The 25,778-nt window shown below is 46.0% G+C and overlaps 2 protein-coding genes across 4 annotated transcripts in view; both read right to left on the bottom strand.

The window, feature by feature from the left end:
- Positions 1–11,625, bottom strand: part of GOSR1 (golgi SNAP receptor complex member 1) — a 65,916-nt gene extending 54,291 nt beyond the window's left edge. For 2 of the 3 annotated variants that reach the window (XR_012155486.1, XM_073316062.1), the window contains exons 1-5: positions 11,497–11,623; positions 8,535–8,655; positions 5,722–5,809; positions 5,362–5,469; positions 1,629–1,720 (exon numbers count right to left, since the gene is read on the bottom strand). Coding sequence is in view for 2 of the 3 variants with exons in the window: in XM_073316062.1 (XP_073172163.1) it covers positions 1,629–1,720; positions 5,362–5,469; positions 5,722–5,809; positions 8,535–8,655; positions 11,497–11,530 (443 nt within the window). In the remaining variant the exon portion in view is untranslated. Of the gene's footprint in view, positions 1–1,628; positions 1,721–5,361; positions 5,470–5,721; positions 5,810–8,534; positions 8,656–11,496 lie in introns of all 3 variants that reach the window. The other variant, XM_073316063.1, reaches the window with a different exon arrangement.
- Positions 11,626–14,305: 2,680 nt separating this feature from the next.
- Positions 14,306–25,778, bottom strand: part of CPD (carboxypeptidase D) — a 34,370-nt gene continuing 22,897 nt past the window's right edge. The window contains exons 13-21 of the mRNA XM_073315936.1: positions 22,893–23,088; positions 22,248–22,383; positions 21,281–21,430; positions 20,694–20,789; positions 20,541–20,605; positions 19,943–20,074; positions 19,433–19,618; positions 18,986–19,085; positions 14,306–18,246 (exon numbers count right to left, since the gene is read on the bottom strand). Of these exons, the coding sequence (XP_073172037.1) occupies positions 18,020–18,246; positions 18,986–19,085; positions 19,433–19,618; positions 19,943–20,074; positions 20,541–20,605; positions 20,694–20,789; positions 21,281–21,430; positions 22,248–22,383; positions 22,893–23,088 (1,288 nt within the window). The 3' untranslated portion in view covers positions 14,306–18,019. The remainder of the gene's footprint in view (positions 18,247–18,985; positions 19,086–19,432; positions 19,619–19,942; positions 20,075–20,540; positions 20,606–20,693; positions 20,790–21,280; positions 21,431–22,247; positions 22,384–22,892; positions 23,089–25,778) is intronic.

The following is a 25,778-nucleotide window of genomic DNA, read 5'->3' as shown; positions in this document are numbered from 1 at the left end:
AACATCCAAAAATATTTAAGTAAATGGAATTCTATTATTAACAGTGCGATTAATCGCGATTAATTGTTTTAATTGCGCAATTAATCATTATTAATTTTTTTAATCGCTTGACGGACCTAGCTTGTATGTTAAATTCAGTTATTTCCAAATCATCAAATGGAAAAGTCTCAGGGTCATTAAAATACCCTTTTTTAAATTGATAGACTAAACCATAGAAAATGGATTTAAGTGTTTTACCCTACCTATATATATACCTACCTACCTACACACACACATATACACCCTACCTATATATATATATATATATATATACACACAATTTTCCAAGTGCAAAATGGAACCCAACCCTAACTAGAGAGAGGCTATAATAAATCAGTACAGACAGCTTTCTCCCAGTTTCACCTGGGCTCAAAATAACCTCTTTCAGAAAAGAGTTTGCTATTTTCCCATTCAGAAGCATGTTCTAATTTCTCTTTCCCTGAGGGAAACATTCTGAAATGTACACTGGATAGATAAAGGAAAGGCAGGTGCCCTCTGCTGGTGTTTCAGAGAGACTCACTAGGGGGTTGCAGAAGGAAAAGTAAACTTCCAATTCATATCCAGGCTTAATTATATTACAAACACTTGAGGTTTGTTTTTTTAGAAATTCACTGAAACACATTCTGGACACTACCCTAAAATCAAGGATTTTTGCCACTAACTTCAATGGAAGGAGCACTGGGCCTGTATTTGAACACAGTTCTGCTTGTTTACTATTACAGTTTATTGCTACCAGGGAAGTTCACATGAGAACATAATCTTTGCTCCTAAAAGCAGTAAATGCTCCTGCTGCGATCCCCTCACGTGAAGTTAAAATGGTTGTGAGGTTTGTGTTGTCACAAAGAAATCCAACTCAAGGTGAGGAATATAGAAAAGCAGAAGAGCGCCTACAAAACAGAAGATCCTATATTTTCAAGCAAAGACCCCTAGAATTAAATCTAGGGAAGAGACACACTCAAAAATAGGACAGTGGGGATAGGCAGAAGCATTTCTCAGAAGGTTTTTCAAAGATTAACTTTTGCCTCATGGAGAGTCTTTATCTGTGGTTTACATCCACAGCTGTTAAATATGATCTCAAACAAGCATGCTAAACAGCTCAATTCGCAAATGCAATTTGCATCTTTTAAAAGCAAGTAATCATGATTACAAGCTGCTTGTATCAAAAGTGAATTTTGAGACAATCATGTAGCCAGATCTGATTGAAACAACTCATTAATTCAACCTGAAACTTATGGCAATTGCTCCAATCAGAATAGTCTTTTTCTTCACTTTATATTGGAAGCTTTTGACCCTCCTTTAAACATATACTAATTCATTTGATTTAGGGAAGCACACATCCCACACTACTAAAAAGGAGAGCCAGGAGTACTTTTAGTCCTGGAACTTTTGGCTAATAGATTTAGTTTCAGTGTACAGCTTCATAATACACCCGACAATGTACTTGAAATGAGCCCTCTCTGAAAGAAGCGCTTTAAAAAATCATGCAAGATGTCTCAGAAAACAGGGTGATGGTTCAAAAAAATATGCTTCTTCCAGTCAGGACAAGAGAAGTGTTCAAGTCTATTGCTATTGTTTATACTCAGACTTACTCAATATCTTTCCGTACTGATCCCAAGAGATTTTCCCTTTCCCGCACTGCCATAAAGTTGGTTTTGGTTTTATGGAATTCATGCGTGTAATCCTGCAATAAAAAGTATTTCATCGTCATTAGATCTCGACAAGGGCAACACTCTGCCAACCAAGATCTGACTAACAGGTACTAAATAGACAGAAAACTAGCCAATAAAAAGGCTAGTAAAAATGGAAAATAGGCTTGAAAGTTTTATTACTTCTATGGCATTACAGTACTTGCTTAATAATGATCTCAATGGTTACGGTTATACTGGAACTTTCATTATAACCCCTTCCTCTTGTTTTCACATAAAATAAGAATGGCCAGACTGGGTCAGACCAACGGTCCATTTAGCCCAGTGTCCTGTCTTCCAACAGTGGCCAATGCCACAATCTTCAGAGGGAATGAACAGAACAGAGCAATTATTAAGTGACCCATCCTGTCATCCAGTCCCAGCTGGTGGCAGTCAGAGGTTTAGGCACACACAGAGCATGGGGTTGTGCCCCTGACCTCCTTGGTGAGCAGACATTGATGAACCTATCATCCATGAACTTATCTTAATTATTTCTGATCCCAGTTATCCTTTTGGCCTTCACAACATTCTCTGGCAATGAGTTCTGCGGGTTGGCTGTGCACTGTGTGAAGTACTTCCTTAAGTTTGCTTTAAATCTGCTGCTTATAAATTTCATTGCATGACCCCCTGGTTCTCGTGTTATGTGAAAGGGTAAATAACACTTCCCTATTCACTTTCTCCACATCAGTCATGATTTTATAGACCTCTATCATATCTCCTCTTAATCATCTCCTTTCTAAGATAAACAGCCCTAGTCTTTTTAAATTCTCCTAGTACGAAAGCTGTTCCAAACCCCTAATCATTTTTGCTGCCATTCTCTGTACTTTTTCCAATTCTAAGACATCAGAACCCCGTTTATTCGAGCCTCCGTTACCAGGCTCTTCGTATTATCCGAACAACCAGCAGGAACAAATTAGTACTGCTGTTGTTGCAACTTAAAATGATCATCTCTGCATTTTTAAACACTGGTTCTGTTTACTCGTAATGGTTTATGTATCCTGTAAAGAAATGTTTTAATGCTTGAGTTTATCATTTCTGCATTTTAAAAACTGGTACTCTTCACTAGAAGTACCGGGTCATGTAAATAAACACTGTAAATAACGAAGGGGGCTAGGTTTTAATGCTTTGTAATGATTATCATTTTTGCATTTTTTTAAAAATTGTACTGTTTGTGATGTTATATTTAAACAAGCTAAACAGAGATGGCGTCTTGTGTAACATTAAACAGACTTTGTAGATGGTCCCTATAATGTTCAGGGTTAAAGAGTAAAGAGTGTAAAAATGATCAATACAACTTGTTAAAAACTTATGTTGGTTTTCCTGCTAATAAATGAACAAAACATTTTTTGCAAGAATTATCAGTTTGTATATATTCTGTTAAATAGATAAGAAAAGTAAAAAGATAGTACCTAAAAAACATTCAGACATTAGTGCACAGGTTCTCAAACCGTGGTCCGTGGGCTCCATTCAGGTGGTCTGCGGATAGTTCCCTTTAAGGTGTGTGCTTGGGTAGCCACACACGAGAGAATGAAGGGCCTACCCACCTAATTAGTGGAGCCGCGCAGGCATGGCACCAGTAATTAGGTGCCTGAACCCTGGAGAAGGTGCACATATGAGATGAGGCGAGGTGGTGGCCTTGGGGGGGGGAGGGAGAATAGGGGGTAGTGGGCTGAGAATAGGGGATGGGGGGAATTTGGGATGTGCAGGGCTGTGGCAGCCAGAGAAAGAGGTGACTTTCCCCAGCTCAGGGGCTGCCGCAGTGAGGGAGAGACCCCTCCCCCTTCCCAGCCCCAGCTCTGGCAGGGGAGAGAGGGCACATCCATCACACTAGAAAGGTAAGACTACTGATATTAAAATATGAGTTGTGTGCTTTTATTTGTAGAATAAAAAAGTTAATTATTATGAAGTTTTTTTTAATATAGCGCTTTTATCCAAAGCACTTTACAAATAGTTATCCAACAGTACAAACAACATTTGGAAAGATCATTAAGTGGTCCACCGAGACCCTCACCAATTTTCAAGTGTTCCGCAGAAAAAAAAAGTTTGAGAACCACTGCATTTGTGTGCTTTTTAAATGGATAGTGTCTCTTAAATGATAGTCTCCCACACAGCATGTGAGTTTAGGCCATTTGATGAGCGGGCATTAAAATCCTACTCTCAGAACCTGGAAATTCACACATTTACCCTGCAGCTGGGAGATACACCTGCTAGCTCTGCTCAAGCCAGTGCACTAAAAATATCTGTAGTAGCATGCGTGGCGGCTAGGGCTAGCTGCTCAAGTACGTGCCCAGGAGTCAGATTGGATTGTGCCCAGGCTGCTGCCTGTGCCACCATGGGCACCACATTTTTAGAGTGCAAGCTTGAGCAGAACTAGCTCATGTTTGTCTACCCAAACGGGGAATTACACCTCCCAGCTGCTGTGCAGATGTACCCTAGGAGTCTTTGGACACAGAGTCAGTTTGCTGAAGTTGATAATATTTAAATCTCTCGGTATGAAATGTATCAATAATTCAATTACAAGACTTCATAGATGATCACACTTTATTGCACTACACAAAGTGCCTTTTGGTTTTGGGTTTGTTCTTGTAGTTTTAAGGCAAAAGCATCAAATGGGATCTTAACTGAAGATCTGACAGCTGGTTTTAATGCAGATTTCGTTATTCCCCCCTCAGCAAAGGGGGCACTGAGTACTCCAGCGAAAAGGTCCAAGCCGAAAGCCTTTCTAGAAAGGCAACATCAAATAGAGAGTGGATGTCGGCTTGTGCACAAGCCTTGCACTCCCTGCGTGACATATTTGTGAAGCTAGTGAAGGAACACACACATTCAAATACTGAGAAATTGTGAAACTTCCTTAATAATTTTACATCAAGACCAGGTAGTCACTAAACCAGGAAAACTGCACAGACCTCTTGGGACCTATGGCATATTCATCTTTTTGTTCATTAATTTTAGCTGCATTTAAAACCTTTGAATATGAGGTTCACTTTTATATTCAGTGCTTTCAATTGCTTATTTCAACAGCTTCCCTGGGACAGCTTTTTCTTCATCTGAGAGTCTGAACTGTAATTAAGTTTATGTAACTACTGGATGCTAACAAAAAATAGAGTGGAATAAACCCAAGCCTGAAAACTTTACATCACAGACCAAAAATAGCTTCCTTATATCATTTTTGAAATATATAGAAAACCAAGAAGGTAAATGTTATAAAGATGACCATTTTAAGATAGAATTATTTAATCAGTTGTATCCACACAGTGTGCAAAACCACAACAATTGTGGGTAAGATTATTTCCTTTTGGTTATTAGGATCCTATTTTCTATATCCTTCCCTTGCAGCATATGAGACAAAGATGTCTTTTCCATCAGACATTTTAACCTGCTATGCATTGGTCACAACTAAAAACTGATAGCATTTACTTTTCAGTGACACAGCATCCCTCAAACTTCTCCCTGCCAATCAACATTGTAGGGTTTGGGTTTTATTTTTTTTTTTAACATTTTTATACACACGCACACACACACCTACAAGAGTATTTGGATTTTGTGTGAGGTCAGATCACTAAGTACCACTCCCAAGTATTATTACAATAAAGACACAGCGTAAAAACAAGTAACAAATGTATTGCATGCGACTTACCTGCAATATGTCTCTGTGACGCTGTAACGTGTGCATCAGTGCTGCATTCAGGGATGGGACTCCCGCGCTGTTGGTGTACTCTGCCATTTTGTCATTTATTCCAGTAAGCTACAGAAAACAACCAAAAAACAAAGGGACACTTTTCTGTAAAGGTGCTACAATGCTGGTTAACATGTTCTCAGTGAGGTATTTACCAACCACTGTTGCCAGTGTTACTAAACATCTTGTTTTGTTTAATGGAGGTGTATTGCAATCTGTGTCATCAAGTGCGCATTCTACAGCCTATGCAGGAACGTTATATCTATTAAAGTCTTCAACGCCCTATTAGATATTGAAATAAGAATATGACAATTCATTTACCTTTCCCAGAAGTTGCTCAATCTCCACTGCCATGGTTTCAAACATTCGGTCTTGGCTCGACCCATTTAAGAGAGGAGTTGTGTCAGAACTAAGAGGAAAAGAGCAGCAGCAATTACTGAAAGGCACAACATCCTTTTGTGACAATTCGGACACAACATGTCAATATCAGACATAAGTACAAGGGCAATTTTATTTTCTAAATAAGTTCCTAAAGTCAGAAATTAAATTTAGAAAAAAGATACATTTTCCCCTGTATCAACTGCCTCATTAGTCCAATACCTCAGTTAAAATACCATGAGATATATACCCCGCAAACAGTCTAAGGCCACGCCTACACTTACAGCAGTGCCGCTGTGAGAGCGCTCGTGTAGCTGTGTTATGCTAACGGGAGAGAGCTCTCCCATCGACGGAATAAAACCAGCTCAGCAAGCTGCAGTAACTGTGACGGCAGGAGAAGCTCTGCGGCCAACACAGCGCTGTGCACATGAGCACTTCTGCTGGCCAAGCTTATGTCACCTGGGGTGGGGCTTGTTTTTTTCACACTGCTGAGCTATGTAAGTTTTGCCAACATAAGCACCAGTGTAGACACGGTCTTACTTCCCTCTAGAAGCGAATATCTGGTACTGAATCATACTGCACCTCACGTCAGAAATCATTACTTGCCGAACAACGATGTTTCTTTCCCACACTGTTCTTTATTATTCCATTTTAGCAGGAAAGTGGGTTTCAATATTAGTATGTTATAATTACGTAAATGTACATTAACAATACAGTGCGAGAAACTCCTGCAGACACATTTTAAACAAGAACATGCCACAGAGAAAAATTGGGATAAACTGTGTTTTCTACATAGTCCATCTCCCCTATGCTTGTCAAAGCAGTTAAAAATTATACAGGGAAAAGAAAATCACACACAAGCAAGGGGATAGGAGCGAACACACAACAGACCAACACCTTTAAGGTAACAGCTTACATCTTTTGTGAAGGCAATACTCTTTTCTCTGGTAACCTGCAATTATGGAATAGGAAGAGGAAAGAAAACTAGTGTCTTTTCTACCGTCCATCTTTCTCTCTGGAAGTGAGAAGTCAGTGGTATGTCCAAGTTTCTGGCAAACACTGCACAATACAACTCTGGCAACATGAGAGAGAGAGAGAGAGAGATGGAGCAGGCAGGGGTGGCGGCAGCAGCCCTGATTTAGGAAGGGAGTGGTGACTCCTGGCGCTGCTCTTGGGCTTCGTCTGGGAAACAGATTCTGGGTCACTCTGCTCACCCTGAGCAATGTTAGAAGAGACTCATTCAATCTGACAATACATTTAGACTCAATCCATTTTGGTGTTCTCTCTTTGAAAACACAGCAAGAGAGAGAACTGTTGTGCTAGGAGAGGGGGAATGTGGCTTTCAAGGGGTAGGACCGCAATCTACTAGTACTTCTTGGGAAAGGCAGATAAAACAAAGACAATCAGACCAAGGTTTGTTTCTGTGGATTGGGGGGAGTGAAGAGAAAATGAGAACACAACTAACTAACACTTGGCAGTCAAGTTGGGCGGCTTCCATTTAGGTGTCTTAAGCTCTATTATTATTTGTATGGCAGAAACACTGACAGACCTCAATCAGGGATAAGGCCCCATTGTGCTGGGTGCTACATGCAATAAAACATGCACTCCATGCCACAAAGAGCCTACTGTTTTAGCCTCTAAGCAACAACAAGTGGACACAAATGGAACCTGGAAGAGGGGAGAAAGAAGGAAAAGGTGACAGTGACACAATCATGTTCAGAATGAGCAACAGAGGTCACAGTACACGGGATGCCTAGATATTGTTGAATATTTGGTAGGCAACCCAGTAGAGGGGAGCTTTAGGGAAGGTTTTGAAGGATGAAGATTTCTCTCACTTTAGGATTGGAGCGAGTTCCAGAATGACTCCCATTGCAATAGACACATAATTAATATACAGTGACTGATCAAGACAAGGCTGCATGTGCATAGGCACCGTTTATGAAGATAATAATGTAACTGTCTTCACATTTCAGAAAGAAGTAGAGTCTGGTCTTCAAGGTGGAGAGACTTACAAAACTTAACTATGCTTGATTGGGGAACACACATAAACCTGACACTAGCAAATGAAGAACATTTATTAGCTCTTTTGGTAAAAGGCTTATTTTTAAAAAGGAGTTCTCACTAGTAATCCTGAAGGAAAACTTGAAACTAACGGCTGTACCCTGTATGGGTTAGAGCAGAGGGCTCAGAGTCAGAACTCTTCAGTTCAAACCCCAGCTCTGCCATGCATTCACTGTGCAAGCCTGGACAAGTCACAACAGCTCTGTGCCTCAATTTCCTCATCTTTACAATGGGGAGTATAATGCTAGCCAGACCACATGCAGATTTGATAGGCTCAATTCATCAGTATCCAAACTGCTTTCCAGCCTTTGAGCTGAAGTCCTTAAAAAACTGCAAAATGTTTTCTAAACCAATATACAATTTGAACACAGACGGTGCAGCAAGCTGTACTGCCATACTCAAGGACACAACCCCTCTATGGATTACCACAAATACAAACTAAATCTTAAACATAATTCCTCCTAATGATTTACATCATGCTAACGACGCTCCACTGTCCTTGATCCATTTGTGGTGCCTATTCACCACCACCACCATATCAAGATCAGCATATGGTTCCTAATGCCCAGGAAGGACTATTCTAATGAGCTACTTGAAAAACTAAGCATCAAACAACAAAGAAAAGTGGAAGATTAAATGAATCAAGAGTATTTAAAGCAGCCTTTTAAAAAAAACATTAAGGAGTCTGTTAGTACCTATACCTGTCGCGTCTTCCCTCTCGGGCGCTGCTGTGACTGTAGCTTGTGCACAGTTTGCTAAAGGAGACCAACTTCAGATCAAGCTCATTCTCCAGCTGTCTAGCCTGTTTCCTGAGATCTGTATAAAACAACACGATAAATACGAAAGGTTAACAGGTCCCTTTACAATCCAGTATGTTTGGGATTTGCTTTTTTACAACAAACCATTTTGGGTACAAAACAAAGGAGAGGAAGTCAGAATAAGAGACTACATAATTAAAAATAAGAAGTCAGGCAAGATATGTTACAAAAGAGATTAAATGCCTAGATGTATGCACAAGTCATGAAAATACAGAAGTAATAATTGTTCCACCACAGCGAATCAGACTAGTGACCCAGAGACTTAGTCAGGATGGAGAAGCCCTCTCGTGGTTATTTAGAACTGGACTGAATGAAGTACTGGAGAACACGCTGTTTAGATTTTTAAGCTCCATAGGTTAGGAACCATGTCTTCTGCTGTGTTTTACATGATGCCACTGTTATCAGTACACATCATTATAAAGAAACATCCACACATTTGACACATGGCCTAAATGATCTCCCTGGCTACTAGTGTCTACGAATATTACGCAGTATGGTCTCGCCTTCACACAAGACCAAGTCAGCTATGGCAAGTTAGAAACTACCAAGTTTCAGCCAAGTAAATTGGAAAATCCCAGTTACAAAGGTCTCTAAGGAATTCAGGCACACAATTCCCCCTGCCTTGTATGCTCCTAATTCCCTTTGGCACTTCTGAAAATCTCCATCAAAAGTTTACCAGCTGCTCCCCTCCAGTAAATATCAGCTCAGTTCTCTTCTGGGGTGTAATAGCAGTCAAGTCCTCTTTAAATGCTAGTCACACTTTTATAGAGACATCACCAGGCTGAATGGGCCACAATCAGACCAGCTTTGTAGTTTTATACCTGCTTTTGCAACATCCAAGTCTTTACATGTCTTTTCCCCTCACAGGAAGATTCCCCCCCCCCCCCCAATACACTTCCTCATTAGCACAGCCTGATCTTATACTACTATTTACAACAACACTTTGATCAGTAAAAATTTTCAAAACCAAAATCCCATGCTTCCTCTCTTGGTCTTCATTAACTCTACCCTTTCCTGGTCATCCCCAGAAAAGCTTTCACAGTCATAGGAACACAGGATGTGTCAGACTAGATGACTGGTGCTTCAAGCTGGTATACCACCTTTAGGAGAGGAAGGCAAAATGTCCCATATTCAGCCTAGGCAACTGGTGGTAGCACACAGATAGGTTGTCAACTTTTTCACACCATAGACCATTTTAGAGAGATCTTTTCATGAACACTTTCCCATTCCTATCTCCAAAATTTGATTCACCTCTTCTGTAAAGCAACTACAGAGCTCTGGTTACAAGAATAAATCAAAGTAGGGCACTATTAAAGCAACAATATAGAAATAAACTTGTTTAATACAGCACAAGTGGACGCTGGGTTATCTCCCATTTTGAATTTGTGCTATTTGTTTCTTCTCCCCGGATACAGGTCTTCACCTGTGCAAGAACCTGCAACTTATCTTGCATGTTAGCTATACATCCAATTTCAGACTTTGTTGGCATACTGGTCAGCAATGAGTTTTCATCCAAGAAACCCACAGTACAAAGAGATGGGAAGCACATGCAACAGATGCAGAGATGAGACTTGGTTTTGCAATTTGCTGGTCAAAATGAAGCTTTAGAGAGTAGAAACCCTAAAAGAATCTGTGATGTGATGCATTTGTGTTTGAAAAGTAGCAGATGCTTCACTAGAAGGACACGCGGCTCTCCATGTCTCCTGGAAGCAATCAGCAGACCAGGCGGAAAATGGTTGCAAAGAGAGTATACAGAAGGAGGAGAAGGAAATCCTTCTTGACCATTGCAGGCCATCAGTTTATGACTTTTAACATAAGTGCGACGCTACTCTCCTTTTTTCTGTTTTCAGCATATATTTATAGTAGTCTTGGGGTCGCTGAAATAAAGCATCCACAAACAGAAAACCAAACACACAGCTATATTTCTACAGTGTTAACACAGTCACGGTGCATAGTCCTATCAAAGCTCCCAAAGCCTGAAGAGACACAAGATACATTCAAGGACGGGGAGCAGTCAAGGTCCAACTTCTCTCCTAGATCCTTGGCAAACTGAGCACTATGGCACCCTTCACCCTGGTCCCCAATCCCAGGACAAAACGTGTGGAAGACCTAGACAATGGGTGGGAAGGGTGAACTTTTCCAAACAGGCTCTGACAGAATTAAAGCAGCCCCCTGCCAAGGGCCTGAGCCCTGCATGAGCTCGAGCTGCTAAAGGTGGGGTCTTTTCTCCAGACAGAAGGTCTCAGTCCAGCCTGAACCCCACCCTTCCCAGCTGTGTGCGTGTCTGGTGGCGTCCCCTTCCCACCCATGACTCAGAGAGAAACACCCCCAAAGGCAAGGCCAGTAATGGGACCCCAGGCCACACCTCACCCAGACAGGCCCCTGCTTCTCAATACCATGATACCCCCACAGGGACACCCCTCCCCAGGCCACCCGCCAAGCCCCTCAGATCCACCCCCAGCTCCCCTGCTGAACCCCCTCAGACCCAGCCCCCCCAAGTCCCCTCAGACCCAGCCCCCCTCAGACCCAGCCCATCTCTCCCAGACCCCCCCGACCCACCCCAGCTCCCTAGCTGAACCCCCTCACACCCAACCCCCCCAAAGCTCCCCCCAAGTCCCCTCAGACCCAGCCCCCCCGACCCACCCCATCTCCCTTGCTGAACCGCCTCAGACCCAGCCCCCCAAGTCCCCTCAGACCCAGCCCCCCGACCCACCCCAGCTCCCCTGCTGAAGCCCCTCACACCCAGCCCCCGAACCGCCTCAGGGCCACCCCTAACCTCCGGGCTCCCCCCAAGATCCCCCCTCTCCGTGCCCCCCCCGCCGCTCTGCCCCCCCCTCACCTTCCCAGTAGTTGCTGCTGCTCCCCGCCGCCATGTTTGTTATCAACGTCAGCCTGCTCCCGTCCCCGCGAGCCCTAGCGATAGAGGCCAGGAGCCAGAGCGTCCCCCTGGGGCGCTGGGACCGACGGGACGTGTAAGCCTCCCCGCGCGTCGCCCCCTGGCGGCCCGCGCCGGCATAGCAGGGCTCTGCCGCCTGGCCGCCCGAAGGCTTCCGGGGGCGGGGCGGGGCCGGGCCGGGCCGGGCCGGGCGGCGCAGGCTGGAGCGGGCTGGAGCGGGCTGGAGGTCCGGCCCCACCCGCGCGGCCCCTGCTCCATGTAACGCGCTTTTCAGCCCCCCCCCAGCTCAGGCTCAGCACCCAGGGGACAGGGACCCCCCCCCGGCTCAGCACCCAGGGACCCCCCCCCGGCTCAGCACCCAGGGGACAGGGACCCACACCCCCCTCCCCAGCTCAGCACCCAGGGGACAGGGACAGGGACCCACCCCCCCCCCCGGCTCAGCACCCAGGGGACAGGGACCGGGACCACCGCCCCCCAACTCAGCACCAAGGGGACATGGACCCCCCGCCACAGCTGAGCACCCAGGGGACAGGGACCCACACCCCCCCCAGCTCAGCACCCAGGGGACAGGGACCACCGCCCCCCAGCTCAGCACCCAGGGATCCCCCCAGCTCAGCACCCAGGGGACAGGGACCCTGCCCCCCAGCTCAGCACCCAGGGGACAGGGACCCCCAGCCCCCCAGGGGTGCTGGAACAATTTTCACAGTGGAGGTGCTGAGAGCCATTGAACCAGAAACCACCTCAAGCCAGAGGGTGCTGCAGCACACCCAGCACTCCTCGAAGCAGCACCCACAGGATGGGACAGGGACCCCCACCCCCAGGCTCAGCACCCACAGGATGGGAGGGCCCCCAGCTCAGCGCCAGCCTGCAGGAGGGCAGGGCTTGCCATGCGTGCCATGGTGCAAAGGGCGCCCAGCCGCGTAGGAGCAAATAGGCCAGGCCCACACAGAGGCAGCACCCGCCTCCCCCACCAAGCACCAGCCACGCTGCCAAGCCCCAGCATCCAAATAGCACCCAGCTGGCTTTAAAAAAAAATCATTTTTAAAAATGAGTGTAAGGTGTCTTCGGGCTGCTGGGGGGACACACAGCTCACACGTCCACGCTTTTCCCCGAGCCTGAGGGCTACTTTAATTTAAACCAACCAAATCCCCCATCAGCATGTGCCTCCAGGAGCAGAGGCTTTACAAGCACCACCAAATCTCCCACGAGTTGGTAAGTGCCCGGGCGTGACAAGTCCACTCACCCTCTCCCCTACCCCTTTCCTAAGGGGCCACTCAGCTGCTATGCCTCCCACCAGCCTCCGGGAGGGTCAGTTTTACATCCAGGCTCCTACATTTTCATAGCAGTTTTGCAAGGCTCCATTTAGATTCTTAAGAAGCAGTTCTTAACGATTCAGTTAATTTGCATCATCTAGTACTGGGGAATGGCCACTCACAAGAACTGCCACCCATAGAGGCTGCTTTCCCCCCCGAGGCCTCTGGCCCAGAGCCAAGGGCTCCCCCCCCCTCAAAAAAAAACAACAACAACAAGAGTCCAGCCCTCTTGTACCTGCTGCACATGAGCAGGGACCCTCCATCCATGATCCCTTGGCAGTTCACAACATGTACAATAGCTACCTATTTCGAGGCAATAAAAGTGACAAACAGGACAGAGGGTTTTTTTGGTCACTACCTTAGTATGTTCTATGCAAATATTATCTATTTAAGAGCAGCTAAGGGCCTTGGCATAACTATTGCTGGAGAACGCTGAGTGCGTACAGCTCTGCTTTACCGACAGAAGACACAAGGGGTGTCACCCACAAAAGAATTCCTTCAACCAGCAGGTAGGTATCCCCTCCTCAGAGCTGTGTCCAGGAGCCTGTTCAATGTAATGTACAACAGCTGCAGGTGGCAAAGGCACCAATAGTTGCAGACCCCTAGTTAATAGATACAATTACTACTTGGCAGGGGTCTATTACGAGACACCACAGCTTTGTAATAGGGCTGGCGTGAACAGCCTGAAATCTTCCTAGGTGTCTGTACAGCACCTAACCCCACAGAGCCCCACACCTGACAAGTGCCTCCGGCTCCTATTACAGTGCAGCCCAGACCACTAGCAGGCCTGATACATCAGTAATAAACAGCAGCTCAGCACTTCACCTTGCCCTGCAGTTCCTAAGAGCCTCTTGGAGCTGTAGTAACATTCTTCATGCTCGTTGCACCTGTTTTACTGCAGAAAGACCCATGCCTGGTCCCATGGCAGATAAACAGTCCCCTGGAGTTTAGCGTGTAAACAGTCTTGGAGAAACCTCATTAACTACAGCTCACAGCAGTGCTGACAGCAACCGACAGCACCCAAAGCAGTTGTCCTCAGAGCCAAGTTTTACAGCATTATCTTCACACAGGCTTTAATTTTCCATTCGCCTTTGCTATATGGGTGGGAAGGTGGCTGCTGGCCTCCAGTCCAGCACATGAGTTTGGGGCATTGTGTTGAGAGTCAAAAGCAGTGAAGCAGCAGGTACGTAGCATTAGAGGGGCAGGACCCAGAAGGCAGGTGCGTAGTGAAGTACAAGCTATGGCTCCCATAGATTTGAGTCTTAGAGGTTGCCCTGTTGGACACCACAGATAATTTAAGAAATAATAGGAGGTTTGAGAGGGAACAGGGACTGAGGGGCCCAAACCAAGAGCCTCTTACTCCATGCAGGCTAAGACAACAACGTAGCTGCTTTGCCACTCTCATGAAAGTTACTAAGATTTCAGCCATCAGCACAAGAGACATCAAAATAATTTTAATAGAGTATTAGATCTCAGAATACATGTAAAAAAAACAGCACGCTCCTCGTACAGAAAGTTCGGTCTCACATGGCACACAGATTGGCTTCTCTTAGTTAAGCTAAAAGTCAACCATTTTAAGTCCCTTTTTAAAAGTTTACTTTTGAAGGCACAGTGCATGGACCTATGCACTCCAGAGACAAGTGCATGCGGCTGGTGCTGGCACCTCCAGAAAGAGGGGGGGTGCTGACAGTAGCTGTCAAAGCTAGGTTAAGGATGGCATGGGGTGTTTCAAAAAAGGGGCAGGGAGTGCAGTTTGTTCAGAAAAATCAGTTAAAAAAAGCCAGCTGTCATTGGCATAGAAGAGCTGTACATTTGCCCGTGGAGAACTAAGCAAAGACACTCATCTGGTGCAGTCTCCCACTCTCAGGTATTTACACCCACTCACCTCACACGCATTCACCTACAGTAGCTAGTTCACAATACATTCTGTGAAGGAAAAGGGCCGATCCAATGCTCTGAAATGTCTGTAGATTTCTAACACAATTTATTGCTTGTGAGGCAGAAGTTTAATTTAGAGAGAACATCTTCATATGAATGAGGAAGCCCCAACTCCCACGCAGAACCAGGTATCAAAGCAGGAAAAGCGAGAGCCAGAAGATCAGTCTGAGAAGGCAACTAATATAAAAACCCAAAATTGATCTGCTTTTGACCTTGAAAGCAAAAACTCTGGGAATCAGGCAGGCTTAACATTACTGACTGATAGCCCACTGGATCCTGCATAATAGGCCGAGAGCTGAAGAAATGGAGCAAAGTCATTTACTCAGCACAGCTGTAACCTGACATGCTACTTTTGTGGCCCCTGCAAGAGTGAGAGAAGATGCAACAGCAGCTCCTTAACACAGTGGTATAAGGAAGAGCAGGAGCTCCCTGCTTAGCCTGCCTGCTCCCATCACATACTTAACAGCGTATTTAGCAGCTGTTCTGTTAAAAGGTTGAGAAATCTATTTGCCATGCTAAAACATTTCCACAATGATCTTCTCATCAGTTTGGCAGCTGCATGGAGCCAGTACCTTGGAGACAGCCCTATGGCAGACAATACAGCATGGGAGTAGGTCCATGTACTACATATGGGGCATGTTCTAGGCAGAGCTCCTCTCCTGGGGAGAGAGGAATATAAATAGCCTCACAGTGCAGAATTGCCCGACTTCCAATATGAAGCCTTGTTTTAAAAGAAAAAGGGGCTGCACATAGCTCTCTCTACCCAGAGTTCAGTTGACAATTTCCAGTGGAGACACTCGCTCATCTACTACATCAAACCCATTTGGTCAGGGAATTGCTGATGCTTCACATGGATACTCTGGGGGAGACGGGTATAATCAGGGCAGCAGCCAGGCCCAAGTTGTACTGGAGACTCTCCCCGACATGGTAGCTGATGAAATGCTTTTAACACAAGTTGGGGATGTAAGTAACATAAAACTCCAGTCTCTCTGGGTAACTGACGAGGAGTGTGAACACTGGCAGTACAGACCCACTTCTTGACAGAGGAACAAGCTGCAGACCTAATACTAGCAACTCTGTTCCACCCAACAAATACAAGAGAGCCGACAGGTCACAACACACATGCCCACTCTTCCCCCATTCAAATCGGATACCTCCCACGCAATAACGTAGGAAGAGAACTGCGGTCTCCAACACAACGCTTGTTAGCATCTGAAGTTCTCTGAGAAGCCAGAGAGGAGACTAATAGGAAAGGCAGTGAACAAACACCATTAACCTTTGGCAGAATTTAGTATTTCAGCAACTGGTGGGTTACAAAAAGATCTTACTGTCTGGTTCCCTTGGTAGCTGCATTTCCACAAGGGCAGCGAAGTACTGTTGGGGGCATACAGCAAAGGCTGGAGAACCTCAGACCTTGTGTCTTACAAGAGGATTTCCTTCTTCGCTCCAGCTGCAATATCCTGAGTGGGTCCACCAGTGAATCATTCATTTCATGCAAGAGCCAGCCTGTTTACTGCATCATCTATTTAATTCCTGCAAGTACTATACTCCTGAAACAAGCAATACCGGCATTTGCTTCATGCTGCTGAGCCCTAGCCCCCTCCTCAGAAAGGGGAGGCAAACTAGAAAGACAGCCAAAGGCATTGGAAATCAGGAGGTCTGAATCCTCCCTTGGCACAGAATCCTCCCTTTCTAGAGGAGCCTTTTAGCTCCAACAACAGCTAAGTTTTGAATCCAAGTGTGTTCTCAGGTAGGGAGAGGTCACTCAGCTCCTGTTTACACATCAAGTGCTATCCAAACATCCCTCTTCTCTCTCACCCCCACCCACCCCCCTCCCGCTGTGCTATGGTCACTGACAGCAGCCATCTCACTATGAAAGAGCAGGAGGGACATTTAGAGGAACTCTGCTTGTGGTCCTTGAGCAGCGATATGCCCATCCTGCTGCTGGATGTCAGGCAACATCAGGGTTCAATACAGGAGCAAAGAGGTCAGCTTTTAACAATAGCAGTGGTCAGTAATGGGTATTTTTCTGTGTCAGATGGACCTGGGAGAGGAATTTAAGTCTTGCAGGTATTTGAGACTGAAGCTGAGTCATGGTGATTCCGCGAGCTCTCAATGCTGCTGCAGAACACTAGCTGTGTTTTCTCGGCTGTGGCCAGGGTTAAGAGCTTTTCAAACTCCAGCAGACCTGAACAAGGCTGAGCAGGCACGTCAGTGACTAGCGGCACTTGGACAATACCCATAGTGAGCGATTACCACCATCTGTTTGGAAACCCACTCAAGTTACTCTTGTAGCATGCTACCCTGCCATGCTGCTGTTACTCCTCACTCCTGGGTTACTACCTAGTCTCCATTCCCAGACAGGCAAAGTTAAGTGTCATTGGGCTGGCTACATGGCCAGCCAGAAGCAGTGGGGGTTCTGTACAAGACAGTTCAAGTGAACTGGAGGATTTTTTCTTAAACTAGAGAATGGCAGAGTTACCCAGCTACTGGACACCCAACTCCGACTGAGTTAACTGTAGCGCTCTCCCCCTTTGGCTGGGGAGCTTCTCACACCTGGACAAGATTATTCCACCTGTCAGTCTTCAATACAGAGGCAATTTCATGGAGAGCCCGACTGTAAAAAACTTATTCCCCCACAAACACGTCAGAAGCATTAGGAGCCTGCAGTAGAGCAGAGCAGCCCATAGTACCTCTGTACCCTTGTAGTGGGATGGAGCAACCAAAAACCAAGCTCACTGTCCATTTCTAGAGCCACTCACCGGCAGTGCAGCTGAAGTCTTGGCCATAACTGATCAAGGCTTCCCCAAAACGTATAGAGTGAAAAGAATCAAAAAGGTAGAGATAAATAATGGCTTTAAAGTTTAAAACTATGGACCCCACCAGGCATTTGGTTATTACTCCACTATCCACACGCCAGGCTGGACTGTCGAGAAAACTGCTACCACATACTAATAAGTTGCCTTCCAAGTGTTTCCATTACATGGAACTCCAACCCCTGACCTAGAACCCTGACTGCGTTCACAGCCTCTGACATCAGCTGTCATGTGCCTAAGTAGGAATGGAGCAAAGAAGAACCCTGGAGGTTGAGAACTGCCACCCACATCTCTGGAGCTTACGCATTCTGCAAGCTAACGTTCCAGATCTCTGAAGCATAAGAGCAGCCCCAAATTGTAGGGCTTGTCCATAGGGAGCTTTCCTTTCCACTTGGGGTCTCAGGGTTTGCTAGAGTACAATGTTTCTTCTTCAGTGTCTGTCTCATCCTGGAATTCGTGGCTAAGGAGGGATTTCTTAGAGCCGGTGGACATCATGCGGATCTCGTCCTCATAGTCATCATTGTGCTGCCGGAGGCGATGGAAGCCATCCTTGTGCCTGTTGGACTTGATGGAGCAGACACACCAAATTATGCAGGCTGTGAGGACCACAGCTGACATGGTGGCACCTGCCAATGAGAAAACACTTAAGTCAGGGCCATGTGAGTACCCGCACTCCTGCTAGACACTTACAGCTTTCCTGTCACTTACAGCACGAGCTGTGCCCATAAGAGGGACGAGCTATAGCTGCTTTCTTTATCCAACGGTGCCAATGCACCTTGCCCCTAACCTGCAGCAAAGGGCCCTTCCTGTGCAGCAGCTTCAGATGGGCAAAGCTGGGACTGGCACAGGGTAAACCCAAACTTTCCTCGAGCTAACCAAGAATATGATCTTTGGCCTCCACAGGTTGATAGCCACCTTATCCTTGAACTCCTCCAAACCCACGTAGTGGTCTGGCAGTAGCCAGCTGTGCCGCTTTCAAGGTGGCAGAGGGTAAGGAATGATACTGTCTTACTCCCATGGCCAAGTAATATGGACTTGTCAGAAGCAGGCTTTTCCCATTGCTATCACCATCCCTCCTCATTAGCCAATCCACAAAGGGCCTCACTAAGAGTGCTGCAAAGATCTCCAATAGCCACCCACTTAGCTGCAGACATGGCATTAGCAGGCATAAACGTTGTGGGATAAGCCAGCTGGAATAAACACTGTACCTAGAATAAAGGGCAGGGGAATGACTCAGGACCATAGACTAACTTAGTGTTAAGGAAGGGTGGAGGGGAGAAGAGAGAAAAATTATGGTCAGAGCTGGGTCTCACATCCTGAATGCGCTCAAATAAAGGGTCCTGAAAAGACAGTCTCACACATTACCTGCTACAGTTACCACGAGCTCCCTTGAAAAGCCAAATATCCTGTTATCCATGTCAAACACAATCACCACAGAGCTGGCGGCATCATGGCGCACCTGCACCTGGAGAAACAAATGGATGGGCAGAGAACGTTCAATATTTTATGTTAGCATCCAGGTAGGAGAGAAGCACGTGGTAGGCACATGGACTTGCCAACAGCAAGTGTGATGCAGAGGAAGTCATGCCTCAGAACTATCATGATGGGAAGTTCTCTTCCATCCACTACACAAGTTAAATACAGCTACACTGGGCTGAAAAGCAAGGCTGTTCAGCAGCTATTGAAGACTAAATAGCTGAAAAAACAGATTCGAGTAAAAATTAGGCAGGACCCTTAAATGAGTCTAGTAGTCTAAGGAGGCCACAGACAAGACAGGGAAACAGAGATCCTGTGATTCGGTTGCACACTCACCAAGACATGCTTCTGCTGATATCCTTCAGCTGTGGCACTGATGTTATGTAAACCTGGAGCTAACAGCACATGGAAATAGCCACCTTCCTTTGTGTAGACTCTCACACCTTCATTGAATACAATAACTGCCTTAGACACTGGCTTGCCACTCTTGTCTTGAACAAATCCATGGACTCCCTTATGAACCTGAAATCAAGAGTGTCAGACGCTCAGAGTTCAGATACAGGAGTGGTGGGAGATACACGAGCATATTAGGATTTATTGAAGTGTGAAACAGAACACCACCCTCTGCTTAGTAATTAAAATGTGCAATACAACCAAAGGCTGCTCATCTCACCTTGAGGCAAAGCATTATTGAGAGATTAGCCAATTTCCTGGATGATACACCACATCTCAATCCTCTGAGCCTACCACCATAGGACTTCAGCAGCAAGGACCAGGCCTCATGTATCAATGTGCTCCCCTACAAGCCCCCAGGAGTTTCTTCTCCAAGAAGCATTAATCTCTCACCTCCACAAGCATGCTAAGGAGAGACTTCTTATTCTCTGTCCACAGATTAGGGAGCTGTCCAGCACTTGGAAAGTAACAGCAGCTGGTATACACTGTGATCTCAGGGCAATGGCCAAAAGTAACACTGAAATCCTGAAAAACAGGGGAAGTGGTTGTGACACGGACAGTGTTTAAAAGGAAAGCTTTGGAATGAGGTAACTGGTTACTTCGGCATAGTTTTGCCCAGAAAATCTGTTCCTTTAACACTACAGTAGAACCTCAGAGTTATGAGCTGACCAGTCAGCCACACCCCTCATTTGGAACCAGAAGTACACAATCAGGCAGCAGCACAGATGAGAAAAAAATAAAATAAAAAGGCAGCAGCAGCAAACAGTACAGCACTGTGTTAAACTACTTAAAAACAGGAAAGCAGCATTTTTCTTCTGCATAATAAAGTTTCAGAGCTGTATTGAGTCAACTGTCAGTTGTAAACTTTTTAAAGAACCAGAACTTTTTGTTCAGAGCTACAAAATCTCCATTCCGGAGGTGATTGTAACAGTTTCTACTGTAGTGTAAGCCTGGCTATGCACGGAGGCGGAGTCTAATCTCTGTGAAATACCTTCATACTGCCCAGGTGACTGTGCCATTCTGCCCCCCGGATGACACCTCCTGGAATGTTCTTATCTGTACAGACAGACAAGAGTCAGAAAATCATCTGACAAGAGTGGACCGCACAAAAACAGCCACAGTCCAGGGCATCATATGCACGTACCCGACTCATTTGTACAGCCTGGCTGTCCTAGATGCATTGACGGATGGTTGTTTGCATACAGAGATGCCAAATGTCTCAGAGTTTCTCTATTTTCCACTGTAAAGAGAAAGTTAGAACATTAGCAGGAGGTGGGATAGGAGCTGCCTTTAACTGAGGCAGACTAAATTAACGACACAGCACGGTGCACAGACTGCCTCGAACAGGGCTCAGTTTCTAAACTGCATTTCCTGAACATTACGATTGGTCAAACGGATACCGCCACTGAGTCCCATTGCACTGGTTTGTTTTTAAATGGCTCCCAGGCCAAATACTCCCAACCCTTCCCACAATGGACAGTTAAAGTTATTACACTGCATGGGCTAAACACTGGCAGCAGTGCCCCAGCTGTCTTACACGAGGCTTGCATCATTAGCCAGGAAGTCTCCTAATTTTCATTTCGCTCTCAATTCAGCAATAAGACAAGCTCACTCAACCCCAGATAACCAGCTATGCTGGCCCAGAACAAGCCTGCAGCTGAAAACTGGACGTTTGAAACAATCACTGATCCTAAGTGCTGAGTGAGGAGGCTTGGGAGGAATTAGTTGTACCTGTCTGCACAGGTTTATCATACGGGTAAGTTACAAGCAGAGAGCCGCCGTCCAGGGCGACAGAGAGGCTGAAATCTCGCTTCAGGATCAAGTTCTCAAGGATTGCTTTGGTCTCCGGCTCTCCCATCCCAGAATACAAGGAGAAATTGCCTAAAAACAGAACAAAGGAAGTCACGAGAGCTCAGCAGAAGACTTTCCCTCTGTGATGGTAAAGGCTTCCAGAAATACACTCTTGGCTCGTGTTTGTACTGACGCCATCTGCAAGTGATTAGAAAGGCATTTCTGGGGGACCACTGCCATAACAAGTGGCACTTGACAACATTTAAAAAGACACATGGCCACTCAAGATAGTCAATTAACGGCAGTCAGTGGCTGCATTCATCCACCACCTCCAATAGACCTTGCAGGTCACTATTTCCCACCATGATCTAGGGAGCAATTCTTGCATGTTATCACCACTTCAGTCACATAACTGATGCCATTGTTCCCACAAATCAGTGCTTCACGCATTCCCAGGCAACAAAGCCAGCCAAAACATTTGTCAGGAACAGCCTTGTGGTGTTCCAATGTAATAGCTCAAGATAATGGAGGAGGAGGATGGCAGCAAAAAGGAGGAGAGCTTCTGGGTTTAAAAGATCCTCCACCCCCCCACCCCCCTCCCAACCATGAAGTCACTATCAGTCATTAGGGGTGTCTGATCTCTAGATTCTGCTAGAGAGTATCATGAACTAGGATTTTCCTTTCCTTGCAAAAAAAAGGTATTTACAGTTACCCTCTGTAACCTGTCTCAACTCTAAGATCATCATGATATCCCAGCTAGTTAGAATAACTGAGGCATAACTGAAGAGGTCAGTGGTGCTGGACCTTACAACAACATGACTGACACCAAGTCGAGAGTGGTTATCAGGGCGATCAGTTCACCACTGTGCTGGTTTTTGCCAAGAGATTAAACGTTAACTAGCTTTACTTGTGAAGTCTGTGTCCAGATCTTTGCCGTGAGCATTGGTTTGTCCAGTCTTGGACGTGCAGTCTTTCTCCTGAGCAATCTCGCGCCCATCTGGATTTAGGGAAGGCACAATCACAATTCTTGTCCTGTCAATGAGCTACACACAGAGAGAAGCTTAAGTTCAACATGCTCGGCAGACTCCCCCCTCCCTCAGAGACAAACCCAGTATCTTAAAGCCAGTACGTCGACAGACCCTGAAGAATTCCCTGCACCTTCACTTGTTCAGGTGCCAAGAAGCACTGCAGAAGAGTTAGCCTTGGGTTTTCACCATTGTGCCCCAGCTGGCAGGGACAGGGGTCTGCAGACCCAGGCCAGCTGCTGCAACCCCTGTGCTGCCAGCTGCCTCACAACAGTGAGGTTGGGACACCTGAATGACCCACCCACCATCAACTCCCATGATCTTTGCAGGAGCCTTCCCACCACCACACATGGTTGGGCCCCAACAGAGTTTACATTGTCCTCAGACACCCCGCGCCAAGTCATCTGGATTTCATATAACCCACAGCCCTGCATGAAGAAGAGGATGGTTTTCGGCGGTAACCACTCTTTGTTCAAGTTAGGGCCCCATGGCGGGTGGGGAGGGTGTCACAGACGCTGGCTCCTTACCTTGGTGATGGCTGCGTTCTTTTTGTAGTTCATACAAAGGAACTCTGCCAACGCCAGGAGCAGTTCTGTGCCAACCGGGGCATTTCCATGGATACCAGCAACAAAGCGGATCTTCGGCTCCTCAGGCTCAGACTGGTTGGGTTTGTTGGATATTTCGAGGGACCACATTTGACGGTACTCAACACTGTGACCCAAGCTGACAACAGATGAGAAACAGAAGCGCTGATTATTTATGGCTGAAGAACCACCTCTGGCCTGGCCTTTGCACAGGTCAACAAGGGGCTGGACGGGGGCAAAGCTGCTGCCCAACAGAAAGGGACAAAGGAGAATTCCCTGTAACACAGAGGGAAGGGACTACAACAGTAAACGTCCTGCCTAGCCAGCGTTCATACAGAACTTTGGCTTCAAGTTACTCACCAACTTGCACATATGCGTAAGAGCAAAAGGATAATTTAACCTATTCCAGCAGTATCTGACACATGGAGAATGTCAAAGCCGGGTATGTGGAAAGCTAGTGAAATAGCTGATTTGGAGATGACAAGTATTTGTGAACAAGCAGTCAGAACTGATGAAGGGGGATGTTATGATAAAAGGTCACGTTTCAGTCCCTTCTCACAGTCCGGGCCCACAAAGTTCACAAAAGCATTAGAATAACCCATGTTGTAGCATGTTGGCCCCTGGACAATAGAGACAAGGTGGGGGAGGTCACATCTTTCATTGGACACACTATCAGTGAGAGACCAGCTTTCAAGCTTACAGAGGTCACCTCTGGAAGAGCTCAGCATGGCTCAAAAGCTGGTATCTCTCACCAACAGAAGCTGGGCCAATAAACAGATCATCCCACCCACAGTGGCCTACAACAAATGAAAAGGTGCAAAAGGGAGTCAAAGACTGAATCAGCCCAAGCAAAGAGCCTGCTCATAATTCAAGGACTGTTCAAATCAAGGTGTGGGACTGAAAATCTATGAATCCAAAAAAAAAAAAAGTCAGAAATTAGTCTTAATTTGTGGGCAAGAGAGGAGGGCTATTCCACCCATTGCTCCTTCTGAGGTCCTTAAGGAAAAACAGACTTTGGGGGGCGGGGGGAGGTAGGGGGCAGAATACAGAAATGAGAGAGGCAAAGCAGGGGGGAATGCTGGCTGACAGATAAAGGAGAAAGAACAAGCTTCACCACTTCGGCTGTCACCCTAAGGTCCCCTGGGATGCAGCGTGAGAGACATCCTCACCAGACAGGTGGGGACCTAGATGACACCACCACCTCTACAGGCTCCAGCCAGATCCCATATGCCACTTGGGATGTGACATTTGTGTCTTCCCTCCTCCCCCATGTGTGTCCATTTCCTCCCCTACCTTATTTCTTCTCTTTTCTTTCTCTCTCCTTTTTCCTTCTAGTAAGTCTGACTTATCTGGACAAAACTGCAATATTTTGCAACATTGATGTAAGCTTGTGACCAGAAACGCAGCTAAATCAAACGTCCTAAATGGCCCAGCGCTGATAACATTTTGCCAGGTCTCGGGGGGTTGAGAAGACCATGCAATGTGCCTCTGATTTTCTAGCACCAAGGTTACAATTTGACAGAAGCGACATTTTCTCTCTGCTGTTCTTTTCTCTTCCCTCATGTGTGCTCATCTTGTTTGGTCTTCTAGGAAGTGGGACTGGACTTTTAACAGCTCCAGCTTATCTCTACTAACTTCTTCTCTTTTCCCCAACAGGAGAGTTATCTTTAATGCCCTCTAGGAGCTGGTCAGACAAGATTCTCTACAGGTAAGAGAACAAGGGATGTTGTTAAAATGAAAGCCCTCCCCTATACATTTCAAATGCTTTAACTGTTTTTCCTTTTTTCCTGTATCTTTAAAAAAAGTTTAAAAGAATTTACAGCACGTTTGTGAGGTGCCAAGCATGGTCATGTTAACACCTCTGACTCCTTCAGCCCATATATGCCAACTAAATTAATACAGTATAAAAGGGATGTGGCCTAGGCCCATTTAAACCCCACTTTTGACATGTGAGGACTATAACCCCAAGGATTACATTTCATCAGTGACTGGATTTCCCACTGACAAGTGAACAGAGGGACACCGCAAACCAAATTTCATGCTCTGAAGAGGCTGCAGCTGACTGCACAAGCCATGGGTCACTGCCATTCATGAAAGAAGTGGAAGTGAGACAACGACGACAGCCAGGGACTGATGTAACTGGAAGCTCAGAGGCTACAGATGAGAACAGCAGCTCTGGAGTAAGTGTGGGCAACACACTAGCATTGCCAGGCATGGCATAATCAGGCAAACAGTATGTGGAAGGCATATAAATCTGCCAACACTAGTCATAAGCGAAGAACCACAGCAAACAGAGGAACACGAGTGGGTGGGCTGATTAAAGGCGGTAACCCAGAGGTGGTCTCTAGGGCAAGAGTAATCTGGAAGAGCGTACAAGGTCATAAAGAAAGGAAAGAACAAAGGAATGTCTGAGATCATAATGCATGGGACACCAGAGGGACAGAGCAGGACAGTGCCATTCAGGATGCTCCTCCCACTGATTGCTTTCATTAGTGACTCTACCAATTTGGGTAAGATCAGAGGGAGCTAGAGAGGAGGGAATGCAGAGGTAAAGGTACTAACTGGAGCATATGGAGAGACGCACACACAGATCTGGCATTCAAGAGCAGAGGCAGGGTCTTCTTTACCCAGAGAGATACAGCTCTTCTCCAGGACCTTGATGTTTCCATCATGTGATGGATCAAAAGCTCATTTAATGCTGGTCAGGGACTCAGATTTTTAACTGAGATACCTACTCATCTGCTTCTTGGCTTCCCATCAAGACACACACAATGTATCTGCTCATTTCTGCCTACAACCTTCCCTCCCCCAAAGGGCCTTTTGGATTCC

Source organism: Lepidochelys kempii, chromosome 17, assembly GCF_965140265.1.
Source record: "Lepidochelys kempii isolate rLepKem1 chromosome 17, rLepKem1.hap2, whole genome shotgun sequence".
NCBI classification, from domain to species: Eukaryota; Metazoa; Chordata; order Testudines; family Cheloniidae; genus Lepidochelys; species Lepidochelys kempii.
This window is presented reverse-complemented; position numbering and strand designations above follow the sequence as displayed.